The sequence below is a fragment of the Carassius gibelio genome, chromosome B12, assembly GCF_023724105.1.
Source record: "Carassius gibelio isolate Cgi1373 ecotype wild population from Czech Republic chromosome B12, carGib1.2-hapl.c, whole genome shotgun sequence".
Lineage (NCBI taxonomy): Eukaryota > Metazoa > Chordata > Actinopteri > Cypriniformes > Cyprinidae > Carassius > Carassius gibelio.
The window spans coordinates 3,971,103-3,995,985 of record NC_068407.1 but is presented as its reverse complement, the minus strand read 5'-3'; the positions used below and the strand labels follow the sequence as shown (position 1 = coordinate 3,995,985).

Below are 24,883 nucleotides of genomic sequence, written 5' to 3'. Positions count from 1 at the left end.
AGTTTGAAAATAAATTGTATTCTGGAAAAGTGAGTACAAAGTGATTATATATTTATATATTATATATATGTTGTTAATCTTCGCACTGAGGGTGTGAATAAGTTGTGTACTTCAAACTAAGATGAGTTGCATTTGTTTTGCTGATTTTTATGAAATATAAACTGAATTTGTTTTTGAGATTAGCTGTTCCTAGAACAGAGTTTAGTCTTTAAAGTGGCGTAAAACCCACTTTTCAGCACAGAATATTGTATAGCTGTAATTTAATACCTGTATAGAGTTATTTGTATAGCAGCAGTGAGTCGAGTCATTTGTGTTCTGTAACAATAGACTTAAATTTAGGCAAAATGTACAACTCCTAAAAATTCTTATATGACCCATTTCCAAAGTTAGAAAGTGAAGAACCTGCTTAAGGGCAGCATTAGAGGTGAATGACTACAAGCATACCATAGCTTCAATAATGCACTACAGAAAAAAAAAAAAAAAAACACCTGGTAAGGAGTTATGTTTTCAGTCATCCGGTTTAATTAATTGATAATACTTTTGAGATAAGGCAATAAGATTATTCTTGCTTCAAAACTTGTCTCGACCAAAGCTGAATTTATTTGATATTTTTTCAACATTTAATTAAAATAACCATTTTCTATCTTAATACTTTATCAAATGTAATTTTATTAATGTGATGCAAAAGTTGAATTTACTCCAGTCTTCAGTGTCACATTGATCTTTCAGAAATCGCTCTAATATGCTAATTTAGCAATATTTGAAATGGAAATCTGTGCTGTTTGTTAATTGCTATTTATGTGTGTCTTTACTGTCACTTTAGTTATATATAATGCATTCTTGAGTGTCATTTTTAAAAATAAAAATCTCACTGACCTCAAACTTTTGAAAATTGGTGTATTTTCTACAGCATTTATTTATTTATTTTTAAACGCTTATTCTTTGTTTACATGAATGTTAACAGATACAGCTTGCTTTTAAAATGTACTTGTAAATGTACGTATTAATGTGTAATAATGCTGTAGATGTATCGTTCATTGTTAGATCAGGTTTATCAGAGTTAGTAAACTTTTGAACTATTACCGATTTCTATAACGGGAAAAATCAGAACTACTCCAAAGATAAATGTTGTGGGAAGAAAGATGCCACTTTTTCAGCACTACAATTTTTTGCTTCGCTCTCCTTTGATTTCCTTCCTTTTGATTTCTCGCTGTGATCCTTTTTAATGCTCAGATTTCCCGAAACCTGTGAAAGCATCTTGCTGTGTCACTGTCGTTCGGACAGGTGATGCTGGAGTTTCCTGATGACATGTTACACCTCACACTTGCACCACAACAATCTGGAATGGCAAAAAAAAAATCTCAGATTTCATCACGTACTGGAAGTCATGTGGTATTCATTCTGTACGTGCTGATACTGTAGCTCTCGGTTCACTGCACTGATTGACGAGTCCTGTGAAACAGGTCCTTTTGTTGTGATTTGTTTGGTTTGAAGTTTGAAAACCTGCCATTCACTTGCAATGTACTGCATCCAAAATGCAACCAACAGTTAAGCTTGCATTCTGCATAGTGGCTTGTTTTGTTGGATGTTCATCATTCTTGCTTTTGTTGCTTGCTCGCTGCTCTCAATTGCCCTTTCATTTACACAAAACCAAAAACAAAACTTAAAATGACCTAAATATTAAAAACATATTTTCCTGCTTTGCAAAACTAGTATTTTTTTTTTATAGTCCATACCCTTAAACCAAAACATAAAATGCCCCAAATTTAGTTGCCACAATAGACCTCTAATGTTAAAATGTTGGTAAAGAATAAATAAATAAAAACGGTTTAATTGACAAACGTGTTGCATTCCACTGGTTGCTCAGTATTTCAGCAGCATTGTGCACATGAACCGTCCTGCTGGTCAAGCCACATCTCAGGTTCAAAATTATTCCCTATGTATCAGAATGCTGTATTCTCCAACCTAGAGGGAAAATAGTTGAATAAGTGGATTTTGTGGAAGTTTGTGTTTCACCCGTAAAAAGTTTTTTTTTTTATTTTTTTTTTTTTTATAAACACACATTATGTTGTTCCATAATTATTTTGAATTGCTTTCTTACTAAAAAAAAAAAAAAAATCCATGTAACTTGATTGAACAGTATGTTATATATGAGTGCATAATAATCTGTTTTTAAATTTTAGCAATTCCAAACCACATCTATCAGAATAACTACAATGATTAATTTTCCTCTATGTTCTTTATTTATTTATTTTTTTTGGAGCTTGGCAGCCACCAGTCACAATTTATTTTCTTTGTATTTTTGAAAGGGCAACTTTTATATTTCTTCTATGATTATATATATATATATATATATATATATATATATATATATATATATATATATATATATATATATATATATATATATATATATATATATATATATATATATATATTTTTTTTTTTTTTTTTTAACAATCAGACATTATAGCTATGATGTCCTCCTACACCAAATATAATAATGCTATATTGAAAGAGAAAGTTAATTCGGGACAAAACCAGATATTTTTTTTCTTCTCTCTTTGTGTGTGTGTGGGTGGGTGTCTGTCTTGTTTTTTCTTTATCTGGTTTTAAAATATGAATAAAAGAATCTTGATCAGCCAGTCACAATCATTTATGACTGCCAAGTAACTGTCATTATGCTGAAAGTTGCTTTGCAGCATTTTTGACCAGGAGTTAGTTTGTAATAAGAGATCGACCTGTATCCACAGATCTTTAGGTTGTGTGTGTTTATACACACACATATATATATATATATATATGTGTGTGTGTGTGTGTGTGTGTGTGTGTCTATCACCAAAAAGAAAAGGTACACTTTAAATACCCAGATCATGCACTTAATGAACCAAAAGAATAATTAAAATGCATGATAAAATAACTTTATAAGAGTCATAAACAAGATGGTTGAGTACATAGTGTATATACTGTAATATTGTATGGTATTTGGGACACGTGTCTAAGACAAAGCTATATAACCATACAAGGAAGTGAAAGAATTAAATGGCAGGTCTATGACCCATAACATGTCATGCATTGAACGAATAGACGAACTGGTTTAAGACTGAGTTCGAGAAAGCACATTTGTTCCAGTCATGGTCCGCCCACATTTATCAATAATATATAAGACTGAGATGTTCTGTTCAGCAACACTGTGTTCTGATTGAACTGTTGGGGAGAGAATCACCCATGAATTGCTCTGCAGCAGCATTTCATCTCAGGTGAAATTACTTTTGCATTCTTGCCATCTGACTCTATACTTCAAATCAAATGCTTTTTACATGCATATTAGCTTTGTGATTTTTATTTATTTATTTATTTATTATTTTACCTTATTTTGTCTACATTTTAATAATTTGCTCTGGAGGTAATCTCAAGAGTTGTGGAATACTAGTTGCAATTTTTAAGATGGAAGCATCTTCTTCACTGCAAATTAACGTCTTAAATATTTTACTAAATAACCTTAACAAATCCATGTTGCTTCTCACCATTTTGGAGTGCAAATATAAAAAGGCAAAGCAACTATTGGCAATTGTAATCGCGGTTGTTTAATGGAAATACAATGCATTTATGAGAGGGCTATATTTTCTCATTTTCAATGAACTAATTTTACTTTTCTGAGTTCCTTTATCAATTGTGTTTAACTAATTGGTCATGGTGACTTTTTTTTTTGGATGTACCAAGTCAGTTGCAATCAAGTCACCACAAAAAAATTAAAAAAATATCCAAAATGTGTACGTTTCACAAATTTGACTTCATTTGACCTCATTTCGAATATGTATTACTTCATATTTCAAATTCTCCTAAAAACGCCACTTGATATTTTGTCCTAAAATGTAAAGATATTTACACATTCTATGTATCTCGAGTCTGCAAATACTATTGAGTGTGCATGTGTTGTTTGTTTGCTTGAACAGCGGGTAAAATAAGTAATGAACAGTGTCACCATTTTTCTCAGTAAATATATTTCTAAAGTTGCTGTTGACGTGAAATTTTCACCAGAGGTCGGTAACAACCCAAGTAATCCATACTTGCAAAGAAAAAATAAAATAAATAAGTTCTGAAATTAAGTTATGTGTAATAAAATGAAATGACACAGGGGAAATAGTATAGGATGTGAAGAAAGGGAGGTGCAAAGAGGCTTTGAATGACAAGACACCAGCTGAAATCTATCAGTCAAGAAGGGTCAATATCAGGGTGCCTTTTGGTGTCCTGTACATAAATAACTCATTTCCGATGATAACTTAACAACAAATGACTGTAAGGGTGTGTTATATTAGGCTTAGTAAAAAGCATTTATTTAGATATATTTTTTATTGATTATTCTGTGTGTGTGTGTGTGTGTGTGTGTAAGAGGATGCATATAATATTTTCAAATCATAAAATAAAATTAAAATATATCCTATTAATATTTGGTTAAATAAAAGATGAATCTATTTGAGTGTATTAATTATTTGGTTATAAAAAAAAATATTTTTATTTAAGAAAAATGAAGAGTTTTTCTCGTGAGTAACATAAGGACAGCAGATTTTTTGTGTGTCTTCAGTGGCGGGAATTTCAATGGTTAAGTTGGTGACTTTTCAGATGACACATTTTCTTCATGTGAGTTTGCTTACTTGCATACACATTATGTGATTGAGGATATAATTATATTATTTATTATTATTATATATAAAAAAATTGAAGTTAAATAAATGTTTCATTGTCATACTTTGTCTGTTCTGCAATGTGTTCATCCCGTCATGTGCATATTTAAAAAAAAAAAAAAAAAAAAAATGTTATCATATCCATATAATCAAGTGTGTTCAATAGCTAGGTGTGGGGACAATAACATACCAACAAATGCATTAAAAAAATTATCTTATTTTACCAAAATAAGAGGGATCACACAAAATGTATTTAAATATCAGTTTTATCCAAATAAGAAAAAAATAAATAATACATACGTGTGCAAATTGAGTTTATTTAAAAACACGTGGTTTACATAAAATATTTTATGTATTTATAATTTGAAAGAAAACAAATAACCCTGTTTAGTAAAAGGCACAACATACCTTTAGGAAAAAAATAATTTGGATCTTAATTTTGAAGTGAAAATGTATTTAACAGTAATATATAGGCCTATGCCCATGACAGGGTGGACATCTTATGCATTATGCTTCGAATAATGGCTCCTAATTATCCATGTTTCTATAGTACTCACTCAAGTGTTTAATATTTATGACATGACATAAAGCGAATGGGAAATTAAAATTACACATTTTTTTTGTAGTAATGTGAGGGTTGAAAGGCACTCTGGTGATATTGACCCAGAAAGCAATGCTGCCCCCTGTCAGTGGAAATTAACATTAGCTGGGTTAGTCCCAAGACCAACCAGGATGAAGATGAAATAAGAGTGGACATTTCAGCAGGACAATAATCACACACACAGCCAAGGAAGCCTCAATTTGTTTCAGAGAATGAAACTTGAATCTAATAGAAGATCTATGGAAAGAACTACACATCAGAGTTCATAGAAGAGGCAGAACCTTCATGATTTAAAGACCATTCACGTGGAAGAAGGAGCCAAAAATCACACCTGAGCAATGAATGCCACTAGTTTCTCCATACAGGTGGTTTCTTAAAGCTAGCAATACTTCAATACTTCTGGTGTCCCTGTGTCATTCCATCACCAACTTAATTTCTGAACTTATTTGTTTAGTTTTCTTTGTTTGTATTGATTATTTGGGTTGTTACCGACATCTGGTGAAAATCAGCACCTTATATTTACTGAGAAAAATGGTGACGTGTTCAATACTTATTTTACCCGCTGTGTGTTATATAGTTATTTACATAATTAAATACATAAATCTGTGCATGTTTATTAACATATGCACATTTTTCTTTACAGATCACTTTGACACTTTGGCATCCCCAGGAGCAGTCTGCCACAATGAGGTTTCTAATCTCACTGTGTGCGTCACAACTCCTGTTGATTAACGGTAATAGTTTCATTCAAATAGGGTCCTTCATTGTGCTTTATAATGATTCTTGACAATTTCTCCTTTCAATTTCTCACTTTTAATAATAATGTAAAATGTGTTCCAAACATTTTGCCATAATTTACTTAATTAATAAATTAAATAATTTATATATATTAATAATAATATAAAAATTGTCTGTCAAACTTAGGATATACTTTATTATAAAAGCGCCTATTAAATGTGGAATGTAAAACTTTAATGTAATGCACATCTCAAAGAAATGATAAAAGATCATTAGTTCCCAGAATATCTTCTTCATTTAGAAAAGGTTAAGCTGTCACTCATCATGTAGAGTCATTCGCTTCTTGCAACAATGCTTTAACCTGCTCAGATCATATTATTTTTTTATTATAACATGACTTAATTTCAATTCGCTTGTCAATATTATTATTAATATTTTACTTTTTTTCATCAGTGGTTTTACTCCACATTTACTGAATTAGTAATAAAATTGTTGAACATTTGGTCATAACTCATTTTATTCTGTTCATTGTGCAAAACTGAAGTTTATTATCCATGTAGTCTGAACACAAAATATTTTTATTGAATTATTAAATTGAAACTGCTTGAGCAATGGATATTCTTTAGATTTTCTATGTGCAGTGTGTGAGTTGCGAGAGTGTGTGCTTGTGTGTGTGTGTGTGTGTGTGAGTGTGGAAAGTAAAACTTTTGTATGACATGTATGAAATTATATATGTACACGACCATTCAAAAGATTTTTTAATGTTTTTGAAAGAAGTCTCTTATGCATATCAAAGCTGCATTTATTTGATCAAAAATACACATGCACAATGTATTGCAACAATAGCATAATTTATTGTTTGTATCATTATGAATGTCTTTTTTAATTGAATGCATCATTGCTGATTAAAAGTATACATTTCTTAAAAACCCACTTGACATACTTTTGAACTATAGTAATGCACTGTATTAGAGGAACACTCAAAACAAATGAAGCTAACTTAGTATAGAATGAACACTGCTCTCACACATTGTTCTTTCACTAACAACCTTTTTCCTCATGACAGTTGCATTTGGCAATGATCCTTGTTACAACTATGAATCTCTGGATCGTCCCTGGAGAGCCACAGAGGAAACTGGACTTTACGTTTGTGATGAATATTTCTCCTGGAACGGCTGGTACAGACTTTTCTATAATGGAATGGACATCCGGATGCCAGAGCACTGTGTGAACACAGGCAGCTGTAACACAGATTACAGTCTGTGGCTCAATGGTTCTCACCCTCAGATAGAGGATGGAGAGGTGATCATGGAGGTCTGTGCAAGCACATTGTATGACTGCTGCTCTTTCGAATCAACACCCATCAGAGTCAAAGCTTGCCCGGGCGATTACTATGTCTATGAACTTGTCAATCAACAGTATGAGTGTTCAGGATACTGCACAGGTACTGGTTTTCTAGCTTTTCATTTTTTTTTTTCTTTAATAAAAATTAGTTTACAAATTTAATTAAAATGATTTTTTTTTTTTTTTTTTTTTTTTTTTTAGATATCAGCACAATATCCCTGACAACTTCCACTTCAAGTCCATCTACGATTAGTGGATCCAGCCTTTCCATGTGTAGGTTGCTATATGAATAATTAATAGCAGACATTGAAATTTGAAACTCTTTTTTTCTTTCTTTTTTTTTTTCTTTTAACTGTCAATAATTTACTCTCACTCATTTCATTCTTTAATCTGTGGAACACCAATTCATTTTTGTACCTTTTACATTTTATGGACAAAAACAGGTGAGGTGTATCTCAAAATATGTTAATGTTCTACAGATTTAGAAATTTTTCTGATCTAAGATAAAATGGTTCAGACTTCTAACAGGTTAAAACCAAACCAACTTTGGAAGCCAATCAAAATCCATTTGAAATGTGTGTGGCAGTTATGTTTACAGCTGTATTTTAGTTCATATCAGGGCCGGCCCATGCATCACAGCCCATTTCACCCTGTCATTGTGTTCATGATTTAGCATATATATATATATATATATACATACACACACACACATACACACACACACACACACACACACACACATTACAGCAGAACTGTTTCCAACACTCATAATAAATCATCATATTAGAATGATTTCTAAAGGATCATGAGCCGGAGTATTTTGAATTAATGGTTTTTAAATAGTAGCCTATTATAAAAAAAATAAAAAAAAATATGTAAAAAAATAAAAATAAAAAATTCACCCGTTCACTCATTCTGGCGCCCCTATGGATGAGTGGCGCCCTTAGCATTTGCATATATCGCCTATGCCGCGGGCCGGCCCTGGTTCATATTTACATAAAATATGTAATTTTATAAAAGTGTAGTATAGTCTCTAATACAGAAATCATTATAATAATAGAGCCTGGGGTGAACTAGCCTTTTTAGAGTCAAGAGACTATACCAAACGAGTTTGTCAAATGTTCATATATACAATTGAGGTCAAAAGTTTACATCCCCCTTTCAGAACCTGCAAAATGTTATTTTACCAAAATAGGCGGGATCAATCAAAATGCAGGTAATTGTTCATTTAGTACTGATCAGAATAAGAGATTTCACATTAAATATTTTAGTGCACAAGAGAAAATATTAGCTGCATTTATACAAATGACCCCGTTCAAAAGTTTACAGCCCCTTGATTTTTAATACTGTGTTGTTACCTGAATGATCCACAGGGTTTTTATTATTATTATTATTATTATTATTATTATTATTATTATTTATAGTTGTTCACTTATTCCTTGCTTGTCCTGAACATTTAAACTGTCCGCTGCTCTGCAGACAAATCATTCAGGTCCCGCATATTCTTTAGTTTTCCAGCATTTGTGTATTTCAACCCATTCCAACAATAAATATGATTTTAAGATCCACATTTTCATACTGAGGACAACCAAGGGATCATATGCAGCTATTGCAGAAGGTTCAGACATTCACTGATGCTCCAGAAGGAAACCCATGCATTAAAAGTTTCTGAATTTGAAGATCATAATAAGATATATTTAACTTATTTTGTCTTCTTGGAAACATGTAGCCTATCTATCTTCTGTAGAAGGGCAGTACTTAAAAAAAAAAAAAAGAAGAAGAAGATATTTAGGCAAAAAAAGAAAAATTCCACCCTGTTCAAAAGAACCTTGAGTGAGCCCAAAATGTCAGGATTTGAAAAGACATATAACTTCTTTCCTTTGATCTCATCAGCTGCCATCGACATAGATTATGACCCATGCTTCAACTACAACATTCTTGATGATTACTGGAGAAGCACACTCAATTACTGGTATCAATCTGGATATATGTCTGGACATGATGACACTCTAGTTGAATGGCATGGCTGGTATCGACTCTTCATTAATGGTTCGAGTGCACAGATGCCTGAGTGGTGTTTCAGTCATATGTCATGTGGAGGTTTTAGTTCTCTGTGGCTTGGTGACCCTCATCCTCAGCCAGAAGATGGAGTTGTTACTCGTGAAGTCTACAGCTCTGTTAATGACCAGTGCAGTTACTACAGATCTGACCCAATCCAAGTCAAAGCCTGTCAAGGAAATTATTATGTCTACAAACTTAAAAGTCCAAAGCCATCGATCCCATTGCCTGTATATTGTGCAGGTAGCTATTCTCCTTCATCATTTACAAAATCATAGTCACCTTTCATATGTATATATATATTTACAGAACTATTATTGATACTGTAAATGGTATAAATCATGTAGTCTTGAGCATGCTTCGTCCACAATACCTATAACACACTCTTTATATTTTGACTGCAGTTCCATTCAACACTCCAAATACTGATCCCTGCTACGACTACACCAATGTCGACGAGCCTTGGCGAGCCACTGACTATAATTATATCACTAATATATGTGATTATAATGTCAACTGGAACGGCTGGTACAGGCTCTTCTACAATGGTCAGAGTGTCCAGATGCCAGATTCATGTGTTGGTTCTGGCATGTGTGGCACAGACAAACCACTTTGGCTTGATGGCCCTCACCCACAGCTGGAAGATGGAGTGATTACTCGACAAGTGTGCGTTTCCACATTGAATGACTGCTGTGATTACAAATCGCATCCAATACGAGTCAAAGCTTGTCCTGGAGACTATTACGTGTATGAGTTTGTCAGGCCACAATTGTGTTCATCTTACTGTGCAGGTAAACACATTTTCATCATGTACATGCTTTGGTCTGGAGTTTTTATTCTCTTTAGTTATGATTGAAAATGATGGACTTTGATGTAAAAAAAAAAAAAATGTTCCCGGTACCAGATGTCTCAAGCCTCAGCAGCCCAACATCTACAACACCACCTACAACAACAGTTGCAGTTATACTCCCAGAATCCATTACTCCGCCTGACACAGACACAGGTATTGAACTCATAACTAAAGAATGTTGTGTGATTAGGTTTTTTTTTCAGGAAAGCTCATTGGCTGCTTTTTTTTCCCTCCTTCTCAATAAATAGCAGCTTTACAATTTGCCATGAATAATCACCGACTTCAGATATAACTTGTAGGGGAGTCTAGAAAAAAAATTTTTTTACCTCAATTTCTAGGTTGATTTTACACCACAAGAGTATTTATTTTTCTTTTTTTCTATGAATATTAATACTTATTTTCAAATATTTTTTTTTTCACAGCCCTCCACTTTGACCCCTGCAATAGCTACACTGCGCTGGATGAGCCATGGAGAGCCACAGACAATCGATATACCTTCAATTTAATGTGTGACGCTTATGTCAGCTGGGTGGGCTGGTATCGTCTCTTCATTTATGGCCAGAGCGTTCAGATGCCAGACACATGTGTTGATCGGCTAAGCTGTGGCACTCATGCCCCACTTTGGCTAAACGGTCCACACCCACGAATCGAGGATGGAGTGGTGACCCGAGATGTCTGCGGTCACTGGTGGAATAACTGCTGTGGTTTCCGGTCAAATCCCATTAGAGTGAAAGCCTGCCCAGGCAATTACTACGTCTATGAGTTTGTTAGACCAAATTTCTGTTATGGGACCTACTGTGCAGGTAAGCATATCTGCATTCACCCATGTTATGCATTACATTTATAAGTTTGCTTTTTTGCGTACTGTTGAAGTAAATACATGTTGCTTTTTTTTACTATGTAACTAATATATTGTTTTGGCTGTTTATGAATTAACAGTAACTTTATTTTATTTTTTTACAGATGTTAGGAACAATAGCATCAGCATTCCTACTTTCACTCCAGAGACAACTTTGGCTGGTAATGTAGTATGCTATGCCCTCTACTGACTGTTGACGTTTTGACAGGAAATGACATTTAGTACAGTGTGTCAACACACCATTTGTGCTAAGACAAATTTGCAAATGCAGTATTAGTTTCTTTGCTAAATTTCATGTTGAGCTACACAATATTTATGCCTGCATATTTCATTTTACTGAATTAACATGCACTGTACTGAAATTTATTGTAGGTTTACAAAATCTTTACACTTAAACATCTTGTGTGTTTGTTGTTATTTGTTACAGAGGCTTTCCGCACTGACCCCTGCTACAACTACAGAGCCCTGGATGATCCTTGGAGAGCAACAGACAGTCACTATTCATACAATTGTGATGCTAGTGTTAATTGGGATGGATGGTATCGTCTCTTCATTGCAGGCCAGGATGCTCGGATGCCAGAAACATGTGTTAATCAGTTTAGCTGTGGCACTATTGCCCCACTGTGGCTAAATGGTCAGCATCCACGAGTCGAGGATGGTGTGGTCACCCGTCATGTCTGTGGCCACTGGAACAATGACTGCTGCAATTATGAGTTTAATCCTATGAAGGTGAAAGCATGCCCAGGCAATTATTATGTGTATGAGTTCATAAACCCAGTGTTCTGCTATGTGGCATACTGCGCAGGTAAATATATTTACATTCAAACTTGTATAAGTGTGTTTTTGTATTTAACTAATATTCATCCAAAACTTTACAGAACTGACGAATATCACTTCTATAGATGTCACGCCACACACCACCCCGACTGGTAATTTAATGTTCTCTGTCCTCTGACATAATTTTGTTGAACTAACAATAGCAAAGGATAATTAAAGAGCTAAACAATTAGCCAAAAAAATAACCTTATATATGTTAATGATGTTTTACTTTCAAAAAGATTTGCTGTTGTTACAGAAAATATATTATTTAATATATAACTCATAATGCCATATTTTTACACACACACACACACACGCACACACACAGATATATATATATATATATATATATATATATATAATGTAAATATTTACATTTACATTTATTCATTAAGCAGACACTTTTATCCAAAGCGACTTATAAATGAGGACAGTGGAAGTAATCAAAAACAACAAACAGAGCAATGAAATATAAGTGCTATAACAAATCTCAGTCAGGTTAACACAGTACACGTAGCATGGGCTTTTAAATAATATAATAAAAAAAAAAAACAGATAGAATAAAAAAGAATAGAGCAAGCCAGTGTTAGAGGTCTTTACACACACACACACACACACACACACACACACACACACATATATATATATATATATATATATATATATTAGGGGTGTAACGATACGCGTATTCGTATTGAACCGTTCGGTACGACGCTTTCGGTTCGGTACGCGGTACGCATTACGTATACCGAACGGTTCGTTGGAGTAATTAATTATATTTGAAAAAAAAAAAAAAGAGAGAGAGAGAGAGAGAAATATAATGATATGCGTTCAACAAGGTAGCCCAATAACCCAAACAACGTAACAGGCAACGCCCCTGACACTCCCGAAGAAGAAAAAAACACCATCTTATATGTTTATGTTAGGCTACTCAGCAGGCGCTCGCTCACTCAGTACGCGCTGAAGGCTCGTTGCAAAATAGCCAATGCGTTGAACAGACTAGAAATGAGAAGATCCTCCAATAACCAACAGGTCTGGTGTTTGGGTGCACTTTGGATTCCCTTTAAGCTATAATGGTGATGGCAAGAGAGTGGTGGATAAAAAAAACAACGGTATGTCGCATCTGCAACATGACAGGGTACACCAGCGGGAATACAAAAAAAAAAAAAAAAACACCAGCGGGAATATCTGGGATATATGCGTCAGTACTATCTGGGAAAAGACGAAAAAAAGGAGAAACATGCACGCAGCAAACTATCCCTGCAGCATTTAGACACTATAGCTTACAGGGAATCCAACCCAAACACCAGACCTGTTGGTTATTTTAGGATCTTATATTTCTGGTCTGTTAAATGCATTCGACATTTTGCAACGAGCCTTCAGCGCGTGCTGAGTGAGCGAGCGCCTTAGGGGCCGTTCACATATCGTGCCTAAAAACGCATGGAAAACGCTAAGCGCGTCTTTCTCCTCCTTTCCAAAGCGCTCAGGCAGAAGCGCTCATGAGGCGTCTGTCTTTGCTAAGCAACAATGACGTGCTCTCTCCATGAGACACGGAAATTTCAGCGAAGGATAAATGGATTTGCAGCTCTAAAAATCGCTTGCAGTAGCTCTGCTACTAAATTTATTTCAAAATTGCAATCCATATACAACTATGATCAGCTGTTCCTTCATCTTGGCTGAGCTCTCAACGTTGTTACGGGAAAGGATGAAGCTGATTGGTTGGTTCTTGTCACATGACCCGCGGTGCGCTTGCGGCATTCTGAAAAGTTGAGATGTTTTTGCATTTTGCTGTATCTAAAACGTATCGAACCGAACCGAACCGAACCGTGACATCAGTGTATCGTATCGAACCGAACCGTGAATTTTGTGAACCGTTACACCCCTAATATATATATATATATAATGCACACAAACACACACACAAACATACATACATGAATATAGCCAAAACCCATCCCTTCATTATTTCATATTTTGTCTCTCAAAAGTCACAACTCCCAGCTCTGACCCATGCTCTGATTATAATATTCTCAATGACGATTGGAGAGACCTGCGTCAGAACAGCCAGTCATATGACCACGATGACACTGCTGTTGAATGGAGTGGTTGGTATCGGCTGTATTTGAATGGAGAAAGTGCTCAGCTGTCTGAGTGGTGTGTGACACTCGCACGATGCGGTGGTGAAGTCGGACTTTATCTCAATGGCTCTCATCCACAACTTGAGGATGGGGTGGTGACCCGTGAAGTCTTGGGATCTTCAAGCTTGTTGTGGAGCTCCAACCAATGTGGTTATTTTAGATCTACCCCCATTCAAGTCAAAGCCTGTCCAGGAGATTATTATGTCTATAAACTTGACAAACCTGATGTGTCAATCCCTAGGCCAACATACTGTGCAGGTACTTGTATACTGCTTTCTATAGATTACTGTTCATGATTATTCTCTGTGTGTATATTTTGGTATGGGTCAACTTTTTAATTTCCATTTCATGAATTCTGTATATTCTAAGAGACACAGCAATGAGACCCGAAGTCTTATTTTAATAAGCTGACACTTTTAACATTCAATCAGTGATTTCACAAACAGCCTTTTTCTCCATATCAGTTGCATTCAACAGCATCAGTTATGATCCTTGTTACAACTATGAATCTCTGGATCGTCCCTGGAGAGCTACAAATGAAACCGGATTTTACATTTGTGATGAATCGTTCTCCTGGAACGGCTGGTACAGACTTTTCTACAATGGAACGAACATCCGAATGCCAGAGAGTTGTGTTAATGCAGGCAGCTGTAACACCGATTACAGTCTGTCGCTCACTGGTCCTCATCCTCACGTAGAGGATGGAGTGGTGATCATGGAGGTCTGTACAAGAACATGGCATTCCAGCTATAATTTGATGAAAAAACCCATCAGAGTTAAAGCTTGCCCAGGCGACTACTATGTTTATGAACTTGTGAATCAACTAGCAAATGGGTGTTCAGGGTATTGTACAGGTAATATGTTTTCATATTATTTAATATCTTATTTTAACACTTTTTTAAAAATTATTTCAGTAATATGTTTAATTTCCTCTTTTTAGATGTCAACACAATATCTCTGGTTTCCACTGCAAGTCCAGCTACCAGTCCTGGATTCAGCATGACTTTGAGTACGTTTATATAGTGAAAACTCAACATTGTCATTAGTACAATGAGACTAGTTTACAAGAAGTCATGAAAAGGATGTTCTTCAAAGTGATACTGTATGTGGGATAAATGACATTTTCAGGGGATAGATGAACATTTTGGAGAGGATCAGTATCGTTTTCTAGATTATGTTTTTTTAGTTTAGTTATTTTTGTGTCTAGGCCAAAATCTGCCCACTTAAAAGTAGGGGTGTTTGACTAATAAATAGAACAATGAAACCGCTTGCTCTTTCCTAATTTTGTTGAGATTTTATAATGTATGTTTTCCCTCTCTGTGTCTCTCTCTGAAATCAATATAGATTATGACCCATGTTATAACTACAACATTCTTGACAATTACTGGAGAAGCACACTCTGGTATATGTCTGGACATGATGACACGCGTGTTGAATGGCATGGCTGGTATCGACTCTTCATTAATGGTTCGAGTGCACAGATGCCTGAGTGGTGTTTCAGTCAAATGTCATGTGGAGGTTTTAGTTCTCTGTGGCTTGGTGGTCCTCATCCTCAGCCAGAAGATGGAGTTGTTACTCGTGAAATATATGGCTCTGTTAATGACCAGTGCAGCTACTACACATCTGACCCAATCCAAGTCAAAGCTTGTCCTGAAAATTATTATGTCTACAGACTTTTAAGGCCAAAACCATCTATCCCAGTGCCTGTATATTGTGCAGGTACAGTCATACTATTAATTGCATTGTCACCTTTCATTAAAAATGACAGTTTTTTTTCAACTGATGTTGATTTGAAATGGATTTAAACATCTTAAATGCATTTACTCTTTATATTTTGACTATAGTTTTATTTAACACTCCAAATACTGATCCCTGCTATGACTACACCAGTCTGGATGACCCTTGGAGAGCCACTGAAAATTATTACAACAATTACATGTGTGATTATAATGTCAACTGGAACGGCTGGTACAGGCTCTTCTACTATGGTCAGAGTGTCCAGATGCCAGAGTCAAGTGTTGGTTATGGCATGTGTGGCACTCCTTACCCTCTGTGGCTCAACGGCCCTCACCCACAGCTGGAAGATGGAGTGGTCATACGGCAAGTGTGCGGTTCCACTTGGAATGATGGCTGTGGTTACAAATCTCATCCAATACAAGTCAAAGCTTGTCCAGGAAACTATTATGTGTATGAGTTTGTCAGGCCAACATTTTGTGCATCTTACTGTGCAGGTATTTTTTTTTTTTTTTTTTTTTTTACATGCTTTGATCATTCATATTTTAGGTTATACAATTATTGACATTTAATTAAAATTATTATTTTTTACATTACAGATGTAACCAAGCTTGCATCTACAACAACATCTGAAACAACGGTGACAATTCCACCCACAGAATCCAGTACTTTGTCTGTCACTACCCCAGGTAATTTTTTTATTGTATTCTTTATTATTATTACTGTTTCACTCATGTTCTAGAAATGTTTATATATATATATATATATATATATATATATATATATATATATATATATATATATATATATATATATATATATTCTTTTTTAATGACATTTATTTTTGCTATTTTATATTGAATGAATATGTAGTCCAAATGAATGCTCTTGGGTAATAAAATTAGTTCTCTGTGTAAACTAAGCTCTAGTCATTTAAAAGAAAATGCTCTAATTTACAATTATTTTGGCTACAGTATGTATAAATTCACTCTGTAACAGGTAGCTCAACAAGAAAATGTTCAAGTTAAGCAGACAAAATGTTTTAATGAACTTCCATTTGTAGGTAAATGTTAGGTAAATGTAGGTAAAAGAAATGTTGTTACTTGGTTTGTTTAACTAATGATACATTTATATTGCTAATGTTTCCACAGAAGAAACAATATCTTTTGACCCCTGCTATAACTACACTGTGCTCGATGATTCTTGGCGATCCACTAGCAATCATTATTCTTCCTACTTATTTTGTGATGCTTATGTCACCTGGGTTGGGTGGTATCGTCTCTTCATTGGCGGCCAGAGCGGTCAGATGTCAGAAACATGTGTTGATAAGTATAGATGTGGCACTCACGCCCCACTATGGCTAAATGGTCAACATCCACAAGTCGAGGATGGAGTGGTCACCCGAAATATCTGTGGTCACTGGGGCAATGACTGCTGCTTTTTCCAATCCAATCCCATTAAAGTCAAAGCCTGCCCAGGAAATTACTATGTCTATGAGTTTGTTCAACCAAATTTCTGCTATGGGACCTACTGTGTAGGTAAGCTCTTAAATTGTATGTTAATTTTTTTGTTTATTATAATTAATCATGCCACAGACCATTTCAGAATGTGATTTGCTATGTCTATTATTGATCTATTTGTGAATGTATAAGCAGATCTTTATAATGCAATAGGGGTTTGAATCGATTTGTGTCTAGGGAAAATTTCTGGATAAAATAATTTAAAATGTACATACCACCATCCCCACATTTAATGACCATACTGGAACATTATGGAATCTTTATTATGAAAAATAAATAAATTTCTCCCTTTGTTGTAACTTTTTTTCTCTCTCTCTCTTTACCCTTTTCTCATAAAAGCTCCAACTCCCAGCTCTGAACCATGCTCTGGCTACAATGTTCTTGATGACGATTGGAGAGACTTGCGCAAGAACTACCAATATTATTACAATGATGACAGATTTGTTCAATGGAGTGGTTGGTATCGGCTGTATTTAAATGGAGAAAGTGCTCAGCTGTCTGAGTGGTGTGCGAGTTTCACAGGATGTGGTGGTGAAGTTGGACTTTATCTTAATGGCTCTCATCCAAAACCTGAGGATGGGGTGGTGAGCCGTGAAGTCTTGGGGTCGACATCTTGGCCGTGGTGGTGGTGGTGGTGGAACAGCCGCCAGTGTGGCAGTTATAAATCCACCTCCATTGAAATCAAAGCCTGTCCAGGAGATTACTACGTCTATAAACTCGTCAAACCTGACATGTCAATCCCTTCTCCTACATACTGTGCAGGTGCAGTTTTAACTTGTGTTCTTTATGGATGACTTTATTAATCCTCTATATGAAATAATTACACTTGTTTACAGCTCTACTTTGATATTCCAATACATTTGTATAATATGTACAGGTAGTAACAATGTTCATTTTTTTTATGGATCATGGATGCTTTAAACCAGCTAGACTAGACACACACACAAACACACACACTCACACAGCCATGAGATGTCATGATTATGCACTATGTTTTATAAATGACCCTGTAATACAGCATTGTTACAACCCTTAAAAGGATCTAGGGAACAGAGGGCAACACTTTAATTTGTTTTCTACTACTGGGTAAAAGGATAAGCAGAATGAACCAAGGAAACCTTTAGAACAGCGTTAATTTGTTTATTAGCCCGAAACCAGAGCCACAAAGCAACGTGTGTGGTCAATTTACACTGCACATGGAAAAATAAATACAAACTAATAAAGAAAAATATACACTTTGAATAGGGGCAAATTAACTAGAGTGGTGCCAAAAAAGAGAAATAAACAAAACCAAACTCCCCAACCTAGCTAAAGAAGGAGGAACCCACTAATCTAACTAAAACGAAAAGAAAATCTAGAAAAAAAAAACGCCATAATTAAGCTACACTAAATAAGAAAACCAAATAAGGGAGTGATTTTACTTACAACCTTTTTCTCTCTCTCTCCATATCAGTTGTTTTCAACAACATCAATAATGATCCTTGTTACAACTATGAAACTCTGGATCGTCCCTGGAGAGCTTCAAATGAAACTGGACTTTACATTTGTGATGAAAACTTCTCCTGGAATGGCTGGTATCGACTTTTTTACAATGGAATGGGCATTCGAATGCAAGAGAGCTGTGTTTCTGATGGCAGCTGTAACACATATAGCAGTCTGTGGCTCAATGGTCCTCATCCTCAGATAGAAGATGGAGTGGTGACCATAGATGTGTGTGGAGGTAAAGACTATGGCTGCTGTGATTTCAAATCAACACCCATCCGAGTCAAAGCCTGCCCAGGCGATTACTATGTCTATGAACTTGTCAAGCCACATTCATTTTGGTGTTCAGGATACTGCACAGGTACATTATTCTTTATGGCTTTTTTATTTAAAATGTTTATATTGTTTTATTAATCTCTTATAATTCCCTCTTTCAGATACCAGCACTATATCAACAACGTTTTCCTCTACAAGCCCAGCTACATTTATTGGGTCCAGCATGAGTAGGTTTTTTTACAATAAGAATAATATTTTTTTTAGCCCATGTTTCATTAGGATAATACACATTAAAATGTGTGTTTTTTTATACTGTTAAGGTGTAAAATGTTTTAAAATTATTAATTATAGCATTTGTCACATATATTATTAGAACAAATGGCTAATGCACTATTAACACGACTAACTACTATCAACTAACAAGTAACGTCTTAGGTTACTAATGTAACCATGGTTCCCTGAGAGGGAACGAGACACTGCGTCCTTTGAAGGGACACTATGGGGAACACCTCGTCGTGACCCGTGTCTGGGGCATATTTTGAAAAACGCCAACATGTTGGCCGGCGACAGCCTCTGACGTCGCTACCGGCGCGACTATAAATACGCGCCCGTAGGACCCGTCACTTATCTTCTTCGTGAAGCTTGCGTCCGAAGCATGGCAGGGAGCTAGAGGACGCAGTGTCTCATTCCCTCTCAGGGAACCATGGTTACATTAGTAACCTGAGACGTTCCCTGTCAAGGGAACTTCGAACTGCGTCCTCTGAAGGGACACTATGGGGAACAGTATACCCACGCCGCCATGCTGAGGGGAGTGCAGGCCAGAAACATGGCAAACACTAAGTACCAACTCTACCATTTCACCGGGAGTCGCCCCTGGGACGGTTCGACGGCTGTCCGTGACATTATCCCTTATGGCCAAAGGCCTAAGCTACATACCCAACTTACTTGTGGGGCCTCAGCCCGGGGTAGAGCTGAAGGCTTGGAATCACAAAAGATTCCTTTAAAGGGATACGGCTAAGAACTTAGCATTGTCTATTACCAAGTCTTGCCTGTCACAAAGGAGGGGCTCTCGTGGCACTCTGATAGAGCAGCTCGTAAATGGAATGGCCCGGGAGCAGAGCAATTGGAGGACGGAATGTACAGATGAAGCCTCGGCCACCCCTGTACCATGGCGTCCAGTCCCAATGGAGCTGGATGAATCAGAGGAAGCCAGAGGGGATAGTGCGATGCTCTCTCGAGCCGCAAAAAACGATCCACCCAAATCTGGCCAACCTTTCCAACTCTGCTTCAACACCTTGGTGCGAAGGTGCCATTCCCGAGCCTCAGCCCCTGCCTCAGCAGGATGTCTGCTCTCACAATGCGTCTCAAAACAGTATGTAGTACTGGAGCGCTCTGAAGAAAAAAACGAGAATTCAGTCTCCCATGAGAGGAGGAGTCCGAGCTCCGAGCAGCATGCCCATAGGCGACCCTTTCAGAAAAGGGGAGCGCTGCTAACTACCACGAGAATAGCCCACACAGCCCCCCATGTTGAGGGCGGTGCTTGAGGTGTATAACAAATACACACTGGTTGAATGAAGCCCAAGGAACCTCGGGGCTAATCATCTTAAGAAAGGGAACGAAGCAGAGCGCTTAACCCTTACCGAACAGGATTTCAGAAAGTGCACACTTACCACTTACGTGGATTTCAGACAGTGCGCAAAGCGTTAACGTGCACACTGACCACCATGTGGTTTTGAGAAAGTACACAGGCTTAGCGTGTGTACTGAAAGGTTACCTGACAACCACAGTATGTGGGAGCTCACCTTCAGAGAGACCTGTGAAGCCTACTATCTGATAACCACAATATGTGGGAGTTCACCTACAGAGAGGCCTAGAGAGGCCTACTACCTGTTACCAGATAACCACCTCAGTGGAAACTGAAAGTAATATGGAACTCGACTCCAGGGATGCCTGGTGAGGCGTACTACCTGACAACCACAAACCGTGGGAGCTCGTTTTTTTTTTTTTTGAGGAAACGCACAGTATGTGGGAGCTAAATCTCCAGGGAGGCCTGTTGAGGCCTACTACCTGACAACCACAGTATGTGGGAGCTCACCTTTAGAGAGACCTGGTGAAACCTACTATCTGAAAACCACAATATGCTATTTAGTGGAAACGCACAGTATGCGGGAGCTAAATCTCCAGGGAGGCCTGGTGAGGCCTACTACCTGGCAACCACAGTATGTGGGAGCTCACCATCAGAGAGGCCTGGTGAAGCCTACTACCTGATAACCACAATATGTGGAAGTCCACACAGCCCCTCATGTTGAGGGAAGCGATGCTTGAGGTGTATAACAAATACACACTGGTTGGATGAAGCCCAAGGAACCCCGGGGCTAATCATCTTAAGAAAGGGAATGAAGCGGAGCGCGTAAACTTACCGTATAGGATTTTAGAAAGTGCGTAGAGTCTTGCGTGCACACTTACCACGTATGTGGATTTGAGACAGTGCGCAAAGTGTTCACGTGCACACTGACCACCATGTGGTTTTGAGAAAGTACACAAGCTTAGCGTGTGTACAGAAAAGCATCACAGAGGCGCTGGATCGCACGGGAGAGGCGAGCTCCAACCCTCAAGCGAGGGGAGCATCACCTGAGGCAGCACATACAGAAGGACTCTGTAACTACCTCCCCGGATGCGCCAAGCGGCCAGGCGGCCCCTCAGGGTGACCTGGCTGGACATCCATGAAATTCCCTGCAGTGCTGTGCCAATTCTGATGATCAGCCAGGCTCTGTAAAGGAAACTCACAGAGTTGTTAGTAGACATATAACCACCAGCAACATAACACCCATAAACAGGTAAAGCAAGGGTTATTTACTCACCCACCCTCCTGTACTGGAGTCCCGCTTTCGGGGCGCCCCCTTCTGGTCCGGACCGTCAGTAAGGCGGATACTATGAGCATAGAACCAACCAAAGCATCATAGGTCCAGGAAAGGAGACTGTTATGTGAGAAACTTTCCACCTAACCTCGATCAGGTGGAGAGCTGGTGGCTACAGGGGAATTAGGCAGGGGAGGATAAAAACAGAAGTTAAAACAGAGGTAAAAAACATCCAGAGCTACTAGGTATCGCTCTGATCTGGGCGAGGACGCTGCCTCATCTGAATCACATCCCTCAGACCCTGCTTACCTCTCCGTGACCCGCGGTTCCTCTTGCCCCTGCCCCTAGGCGGGGGAGGAGCGCGAGCCGCGACACTAGCCTTCTCCGCCCGTCTACGATCCTCAGATCGAGATGGGCCAGGTACCCTTTGTTGTTCGGGCTCGGACCTGGACCTGGACCTTCGTGGAATGAAGGATTTAAAGGCAGCGGAGCGCGCCCTTGCCTCCCTGAACTTTTTGTCCACCGTCTCGACGGAGGTACCGGAAAGCTCAGAAGGCGAGACCGGAGCATCGAGAAGAAACCCTCTTTCTTCTCTCCCGATGTCTGCCAGGTTCACTCACAGATGTCTCTCCGTTACCACCATGGCCGCCATAGATTTGCCCATGGCAGAGGCGGCCTGCTTGGTAGCCCGGAGAGAGAGGTCTGTGGTGCGGCGCAGCTCGGCTACTTGGTCAGGTGAAAGGCCCTCGCCTGTATCCAGGTCCTTCAGCAGGTCAGCCTGGTAAGCCTGAAGCACTGCCATCGTGTGCAGCGAAGCCACAGCCTGGCCTGGTGCCGCGTATGATTTGCCATTTAAGCAGGATGTATCCTGGAGGGGCTTAGATGGCAAAGAGGGAGATTTAAGAGAAGACGTTTCACCCACAGAGAGATAGTTAGCCAGCGTCTCTTCTACAGGGGGCATCCTCTCATAGCCGTTTTCGTGCATGCCCTCGATATTAGCATAACTCGTATGCTGAAACCGATGGATGCGAGAGGAAAACGGCCTCTTCCATTCCTTTTCGACTTCTGCATGCAAGTCAGGCAAGAATGGAAGGCTCACCTGGGCTGGAGGGCTATGGTCAGACAAATAACGCTCATCGAGGCGACCTCGTGACGTTACCTTTCTGGCACGCTTCCATGGCAAGTCTAATTTTTCTAGGTAGAACCCAGCAGAGCACTAACTTCAGTGTCAGAAGGGGTTAATGACAACGCATCTACCTCCCGAAGTTCGCTCTTGTTTTGTGCCGGAGAGTGTGAGAGGAAAAGTCCCTCTCTACACTCCTCAGCGAGATCCACCTGTGATCCCCACGAGCTCATTCTCCTCCGTGCCTCGGCAACGGCGGGTCCTGAGCCGCGAGATCCAGATGGCTGTCCCTCTTTCCTCGAAAAGAGAGACAAACGAGAACGGAGCTTTTTCATAGAAAAACGCTCGCAGTGCGGGCAGATTGCCCCCTCAAGAACATCGCGCGCGTGCTCTTCGCCCAAACAAGAGATGCAAAGAGTGTGTGTGTCATCAGGTGTCAAATAACGCTGACACGGATGCACACACTGTCTAAACGCCTTGCTAGTGGATGCCATGTATAACAATAATAGATCGCTCTTACCGTTTTGGTCGTTTCTCAGATGCACGCTTCAAACAAAACAGTCAATGAAGACGAAGAAGATAAGTGACGGGTCCTACGGGCGCGTATTTATAGTCGCGCCGGTAGCGACGTCAGAGGCTGTCGCCGGCCAACATGTTGGCGTTTTTCAAAGTATGCTTCAGACACGGGTCACGTCGAGGTGTTCCCCATAGTGTCCCTTCAGAGGACGCAGTTCGAAGTTCCCTTGACAGGGAACTCTGATTAACGAATCAGTAATTAATAGCACTCAGTTCACTTTTTTCATACTGTATGTTCCAGTAGAACTACTATATACAGCTTCGTAATAAATGAATGATGCAAAGTTTAGATTAGTTGAATAAGTTGACAAAAAAAAGTGTAAGAAGATATTAAGCAGACAGTCTTCTAATATTCTACTAACTGCTAGCTGATGTATAGTGGCAAAGTTACTTACTGTCAGTAGAATGTCTAAAGTGGACTACCAAAATAAAGTGTTACCATTCATTCTAAATTGAAAGTCATGGTAACCCACCAGTCATTACCCACTAGTCACTATATGAGGAAAAAATAAATAAATCAGTATCTACCAATTAGCTAATTGGGTACTACCTCTTTCAATTGAGTGCTATTTATAACTGATTCGTTAATCAGAGTTTCTTGTTAGTTAATAGTAGTTATTAAAATTTTAATAGTGCATTAGTCATTTGACTGTTGGCATGAACATTGCCTTAATAATTCACTTAATTTTTCAATATCTGTCTCATCAGCTGCTATTAACACAGATTTTGACCCATGCTATGACTACAACATTATTGACAACTCATGGAGAAGCACACTCAATTTCTGGTATCAATATGCACATGATGACACTATAGTTGAATGGAATGGCTGGTATCGACTCTTCATTAATGGACTGAGTGCTCAGATGCCTGAGTGGTGTTTCACCTATATATCATGTGGAGGTTTTAGTTCTCTGTGGCTTGATGGCCCTCATCCTCAGCCAGAAGATGGAGTTGTTACTCGGGAAGTCTACGGTTCTTATTACGACCAGTGCAGTTACTACAGATCTGACCCAATCCAAGTCAAAGCCTGTCCTGGAAATTATTATGTTTACAAAATTAAAAGGCCAAAGGTATTGATCCCAGCCCCTGCATATTGTGCAGGTACAGTAATTCTCCTAAATCGTTACATGCGTATTATGAATTAAATTTTGAGCTTTGATATAAAGACTGCATACAAAGAATAATGTATTTACAACGAAAATGATGTTTGATTTTGAAG

General features: G+C 38.0%; 1 protein-coding gene across 1 annotated transcript in view; it reads left to right on the top strand.

Annotated features, from left to right (window-relative positions):
- The first annotated feature begins 5,971 nt into the window (after positions 1-5,971).
- Positions 5,972-24,883, top strand: part of LOC127969286 (IgGFc-binding protein-like) — a 38,189-nt gene continuing 19,277 nt past the window's right edge. The window contains exons 1-17 of the mRNA XM_052571137.1: positions 5,972-6,020; positions 7,091-7,468; positions 7,570-7,641; positions 9,277-9,669; positions 9,831-10,217; positions 10,331-10,429; positions 10,699-11,079; positions 11,563-11,970; positions 14,557-14,946; positions 15,033-15,101; positions 15,937-16,323; positions 16,426-16,515; positions 17,869-18,108; positions 18,800-19,066; positions 19,178-19,189; positions 19,266-19,331; positions 24,370-24,765. Of these exons, the coding sequence (XP_052427097.1) occupies positions 5,972-6,020; positions 7,091-7,468; positions 7,570-7,641; positions 9,277-9,669; positions 9,831-10,217; positions 10,331-10,429; positions 10,699-11,079; positions 11,563-11,970; positions 14,557-14,946; positions 15,033-15,101; positions 15,937-16,323; positions 16,426-16,515; positions 17,869-18,108; positions 18,800-19,066; positions 19,178-19,189; positions 19,266-19,331; positions 24,370-24,765 (4,084 nt within the window). The remainder of the gene's footprint in view (positions 6,021-7,090; positions 7,469-7,569; positions 7,642-9,276; positions 9,670-9,830; positions 10,218-10,330; positions 10,430-10,698; positions 11,080-11,562; positions 11,971-14,556; positions 14,947-15,032; positions 15,102-15,936; positions 16,324-16,425; positions 16,516-17,868; positions 18,109-18,799; positions 19,067-19,177; positions 19,190-19,265; positions 19,332-24,369; positions 24,766-24,883) is intronic.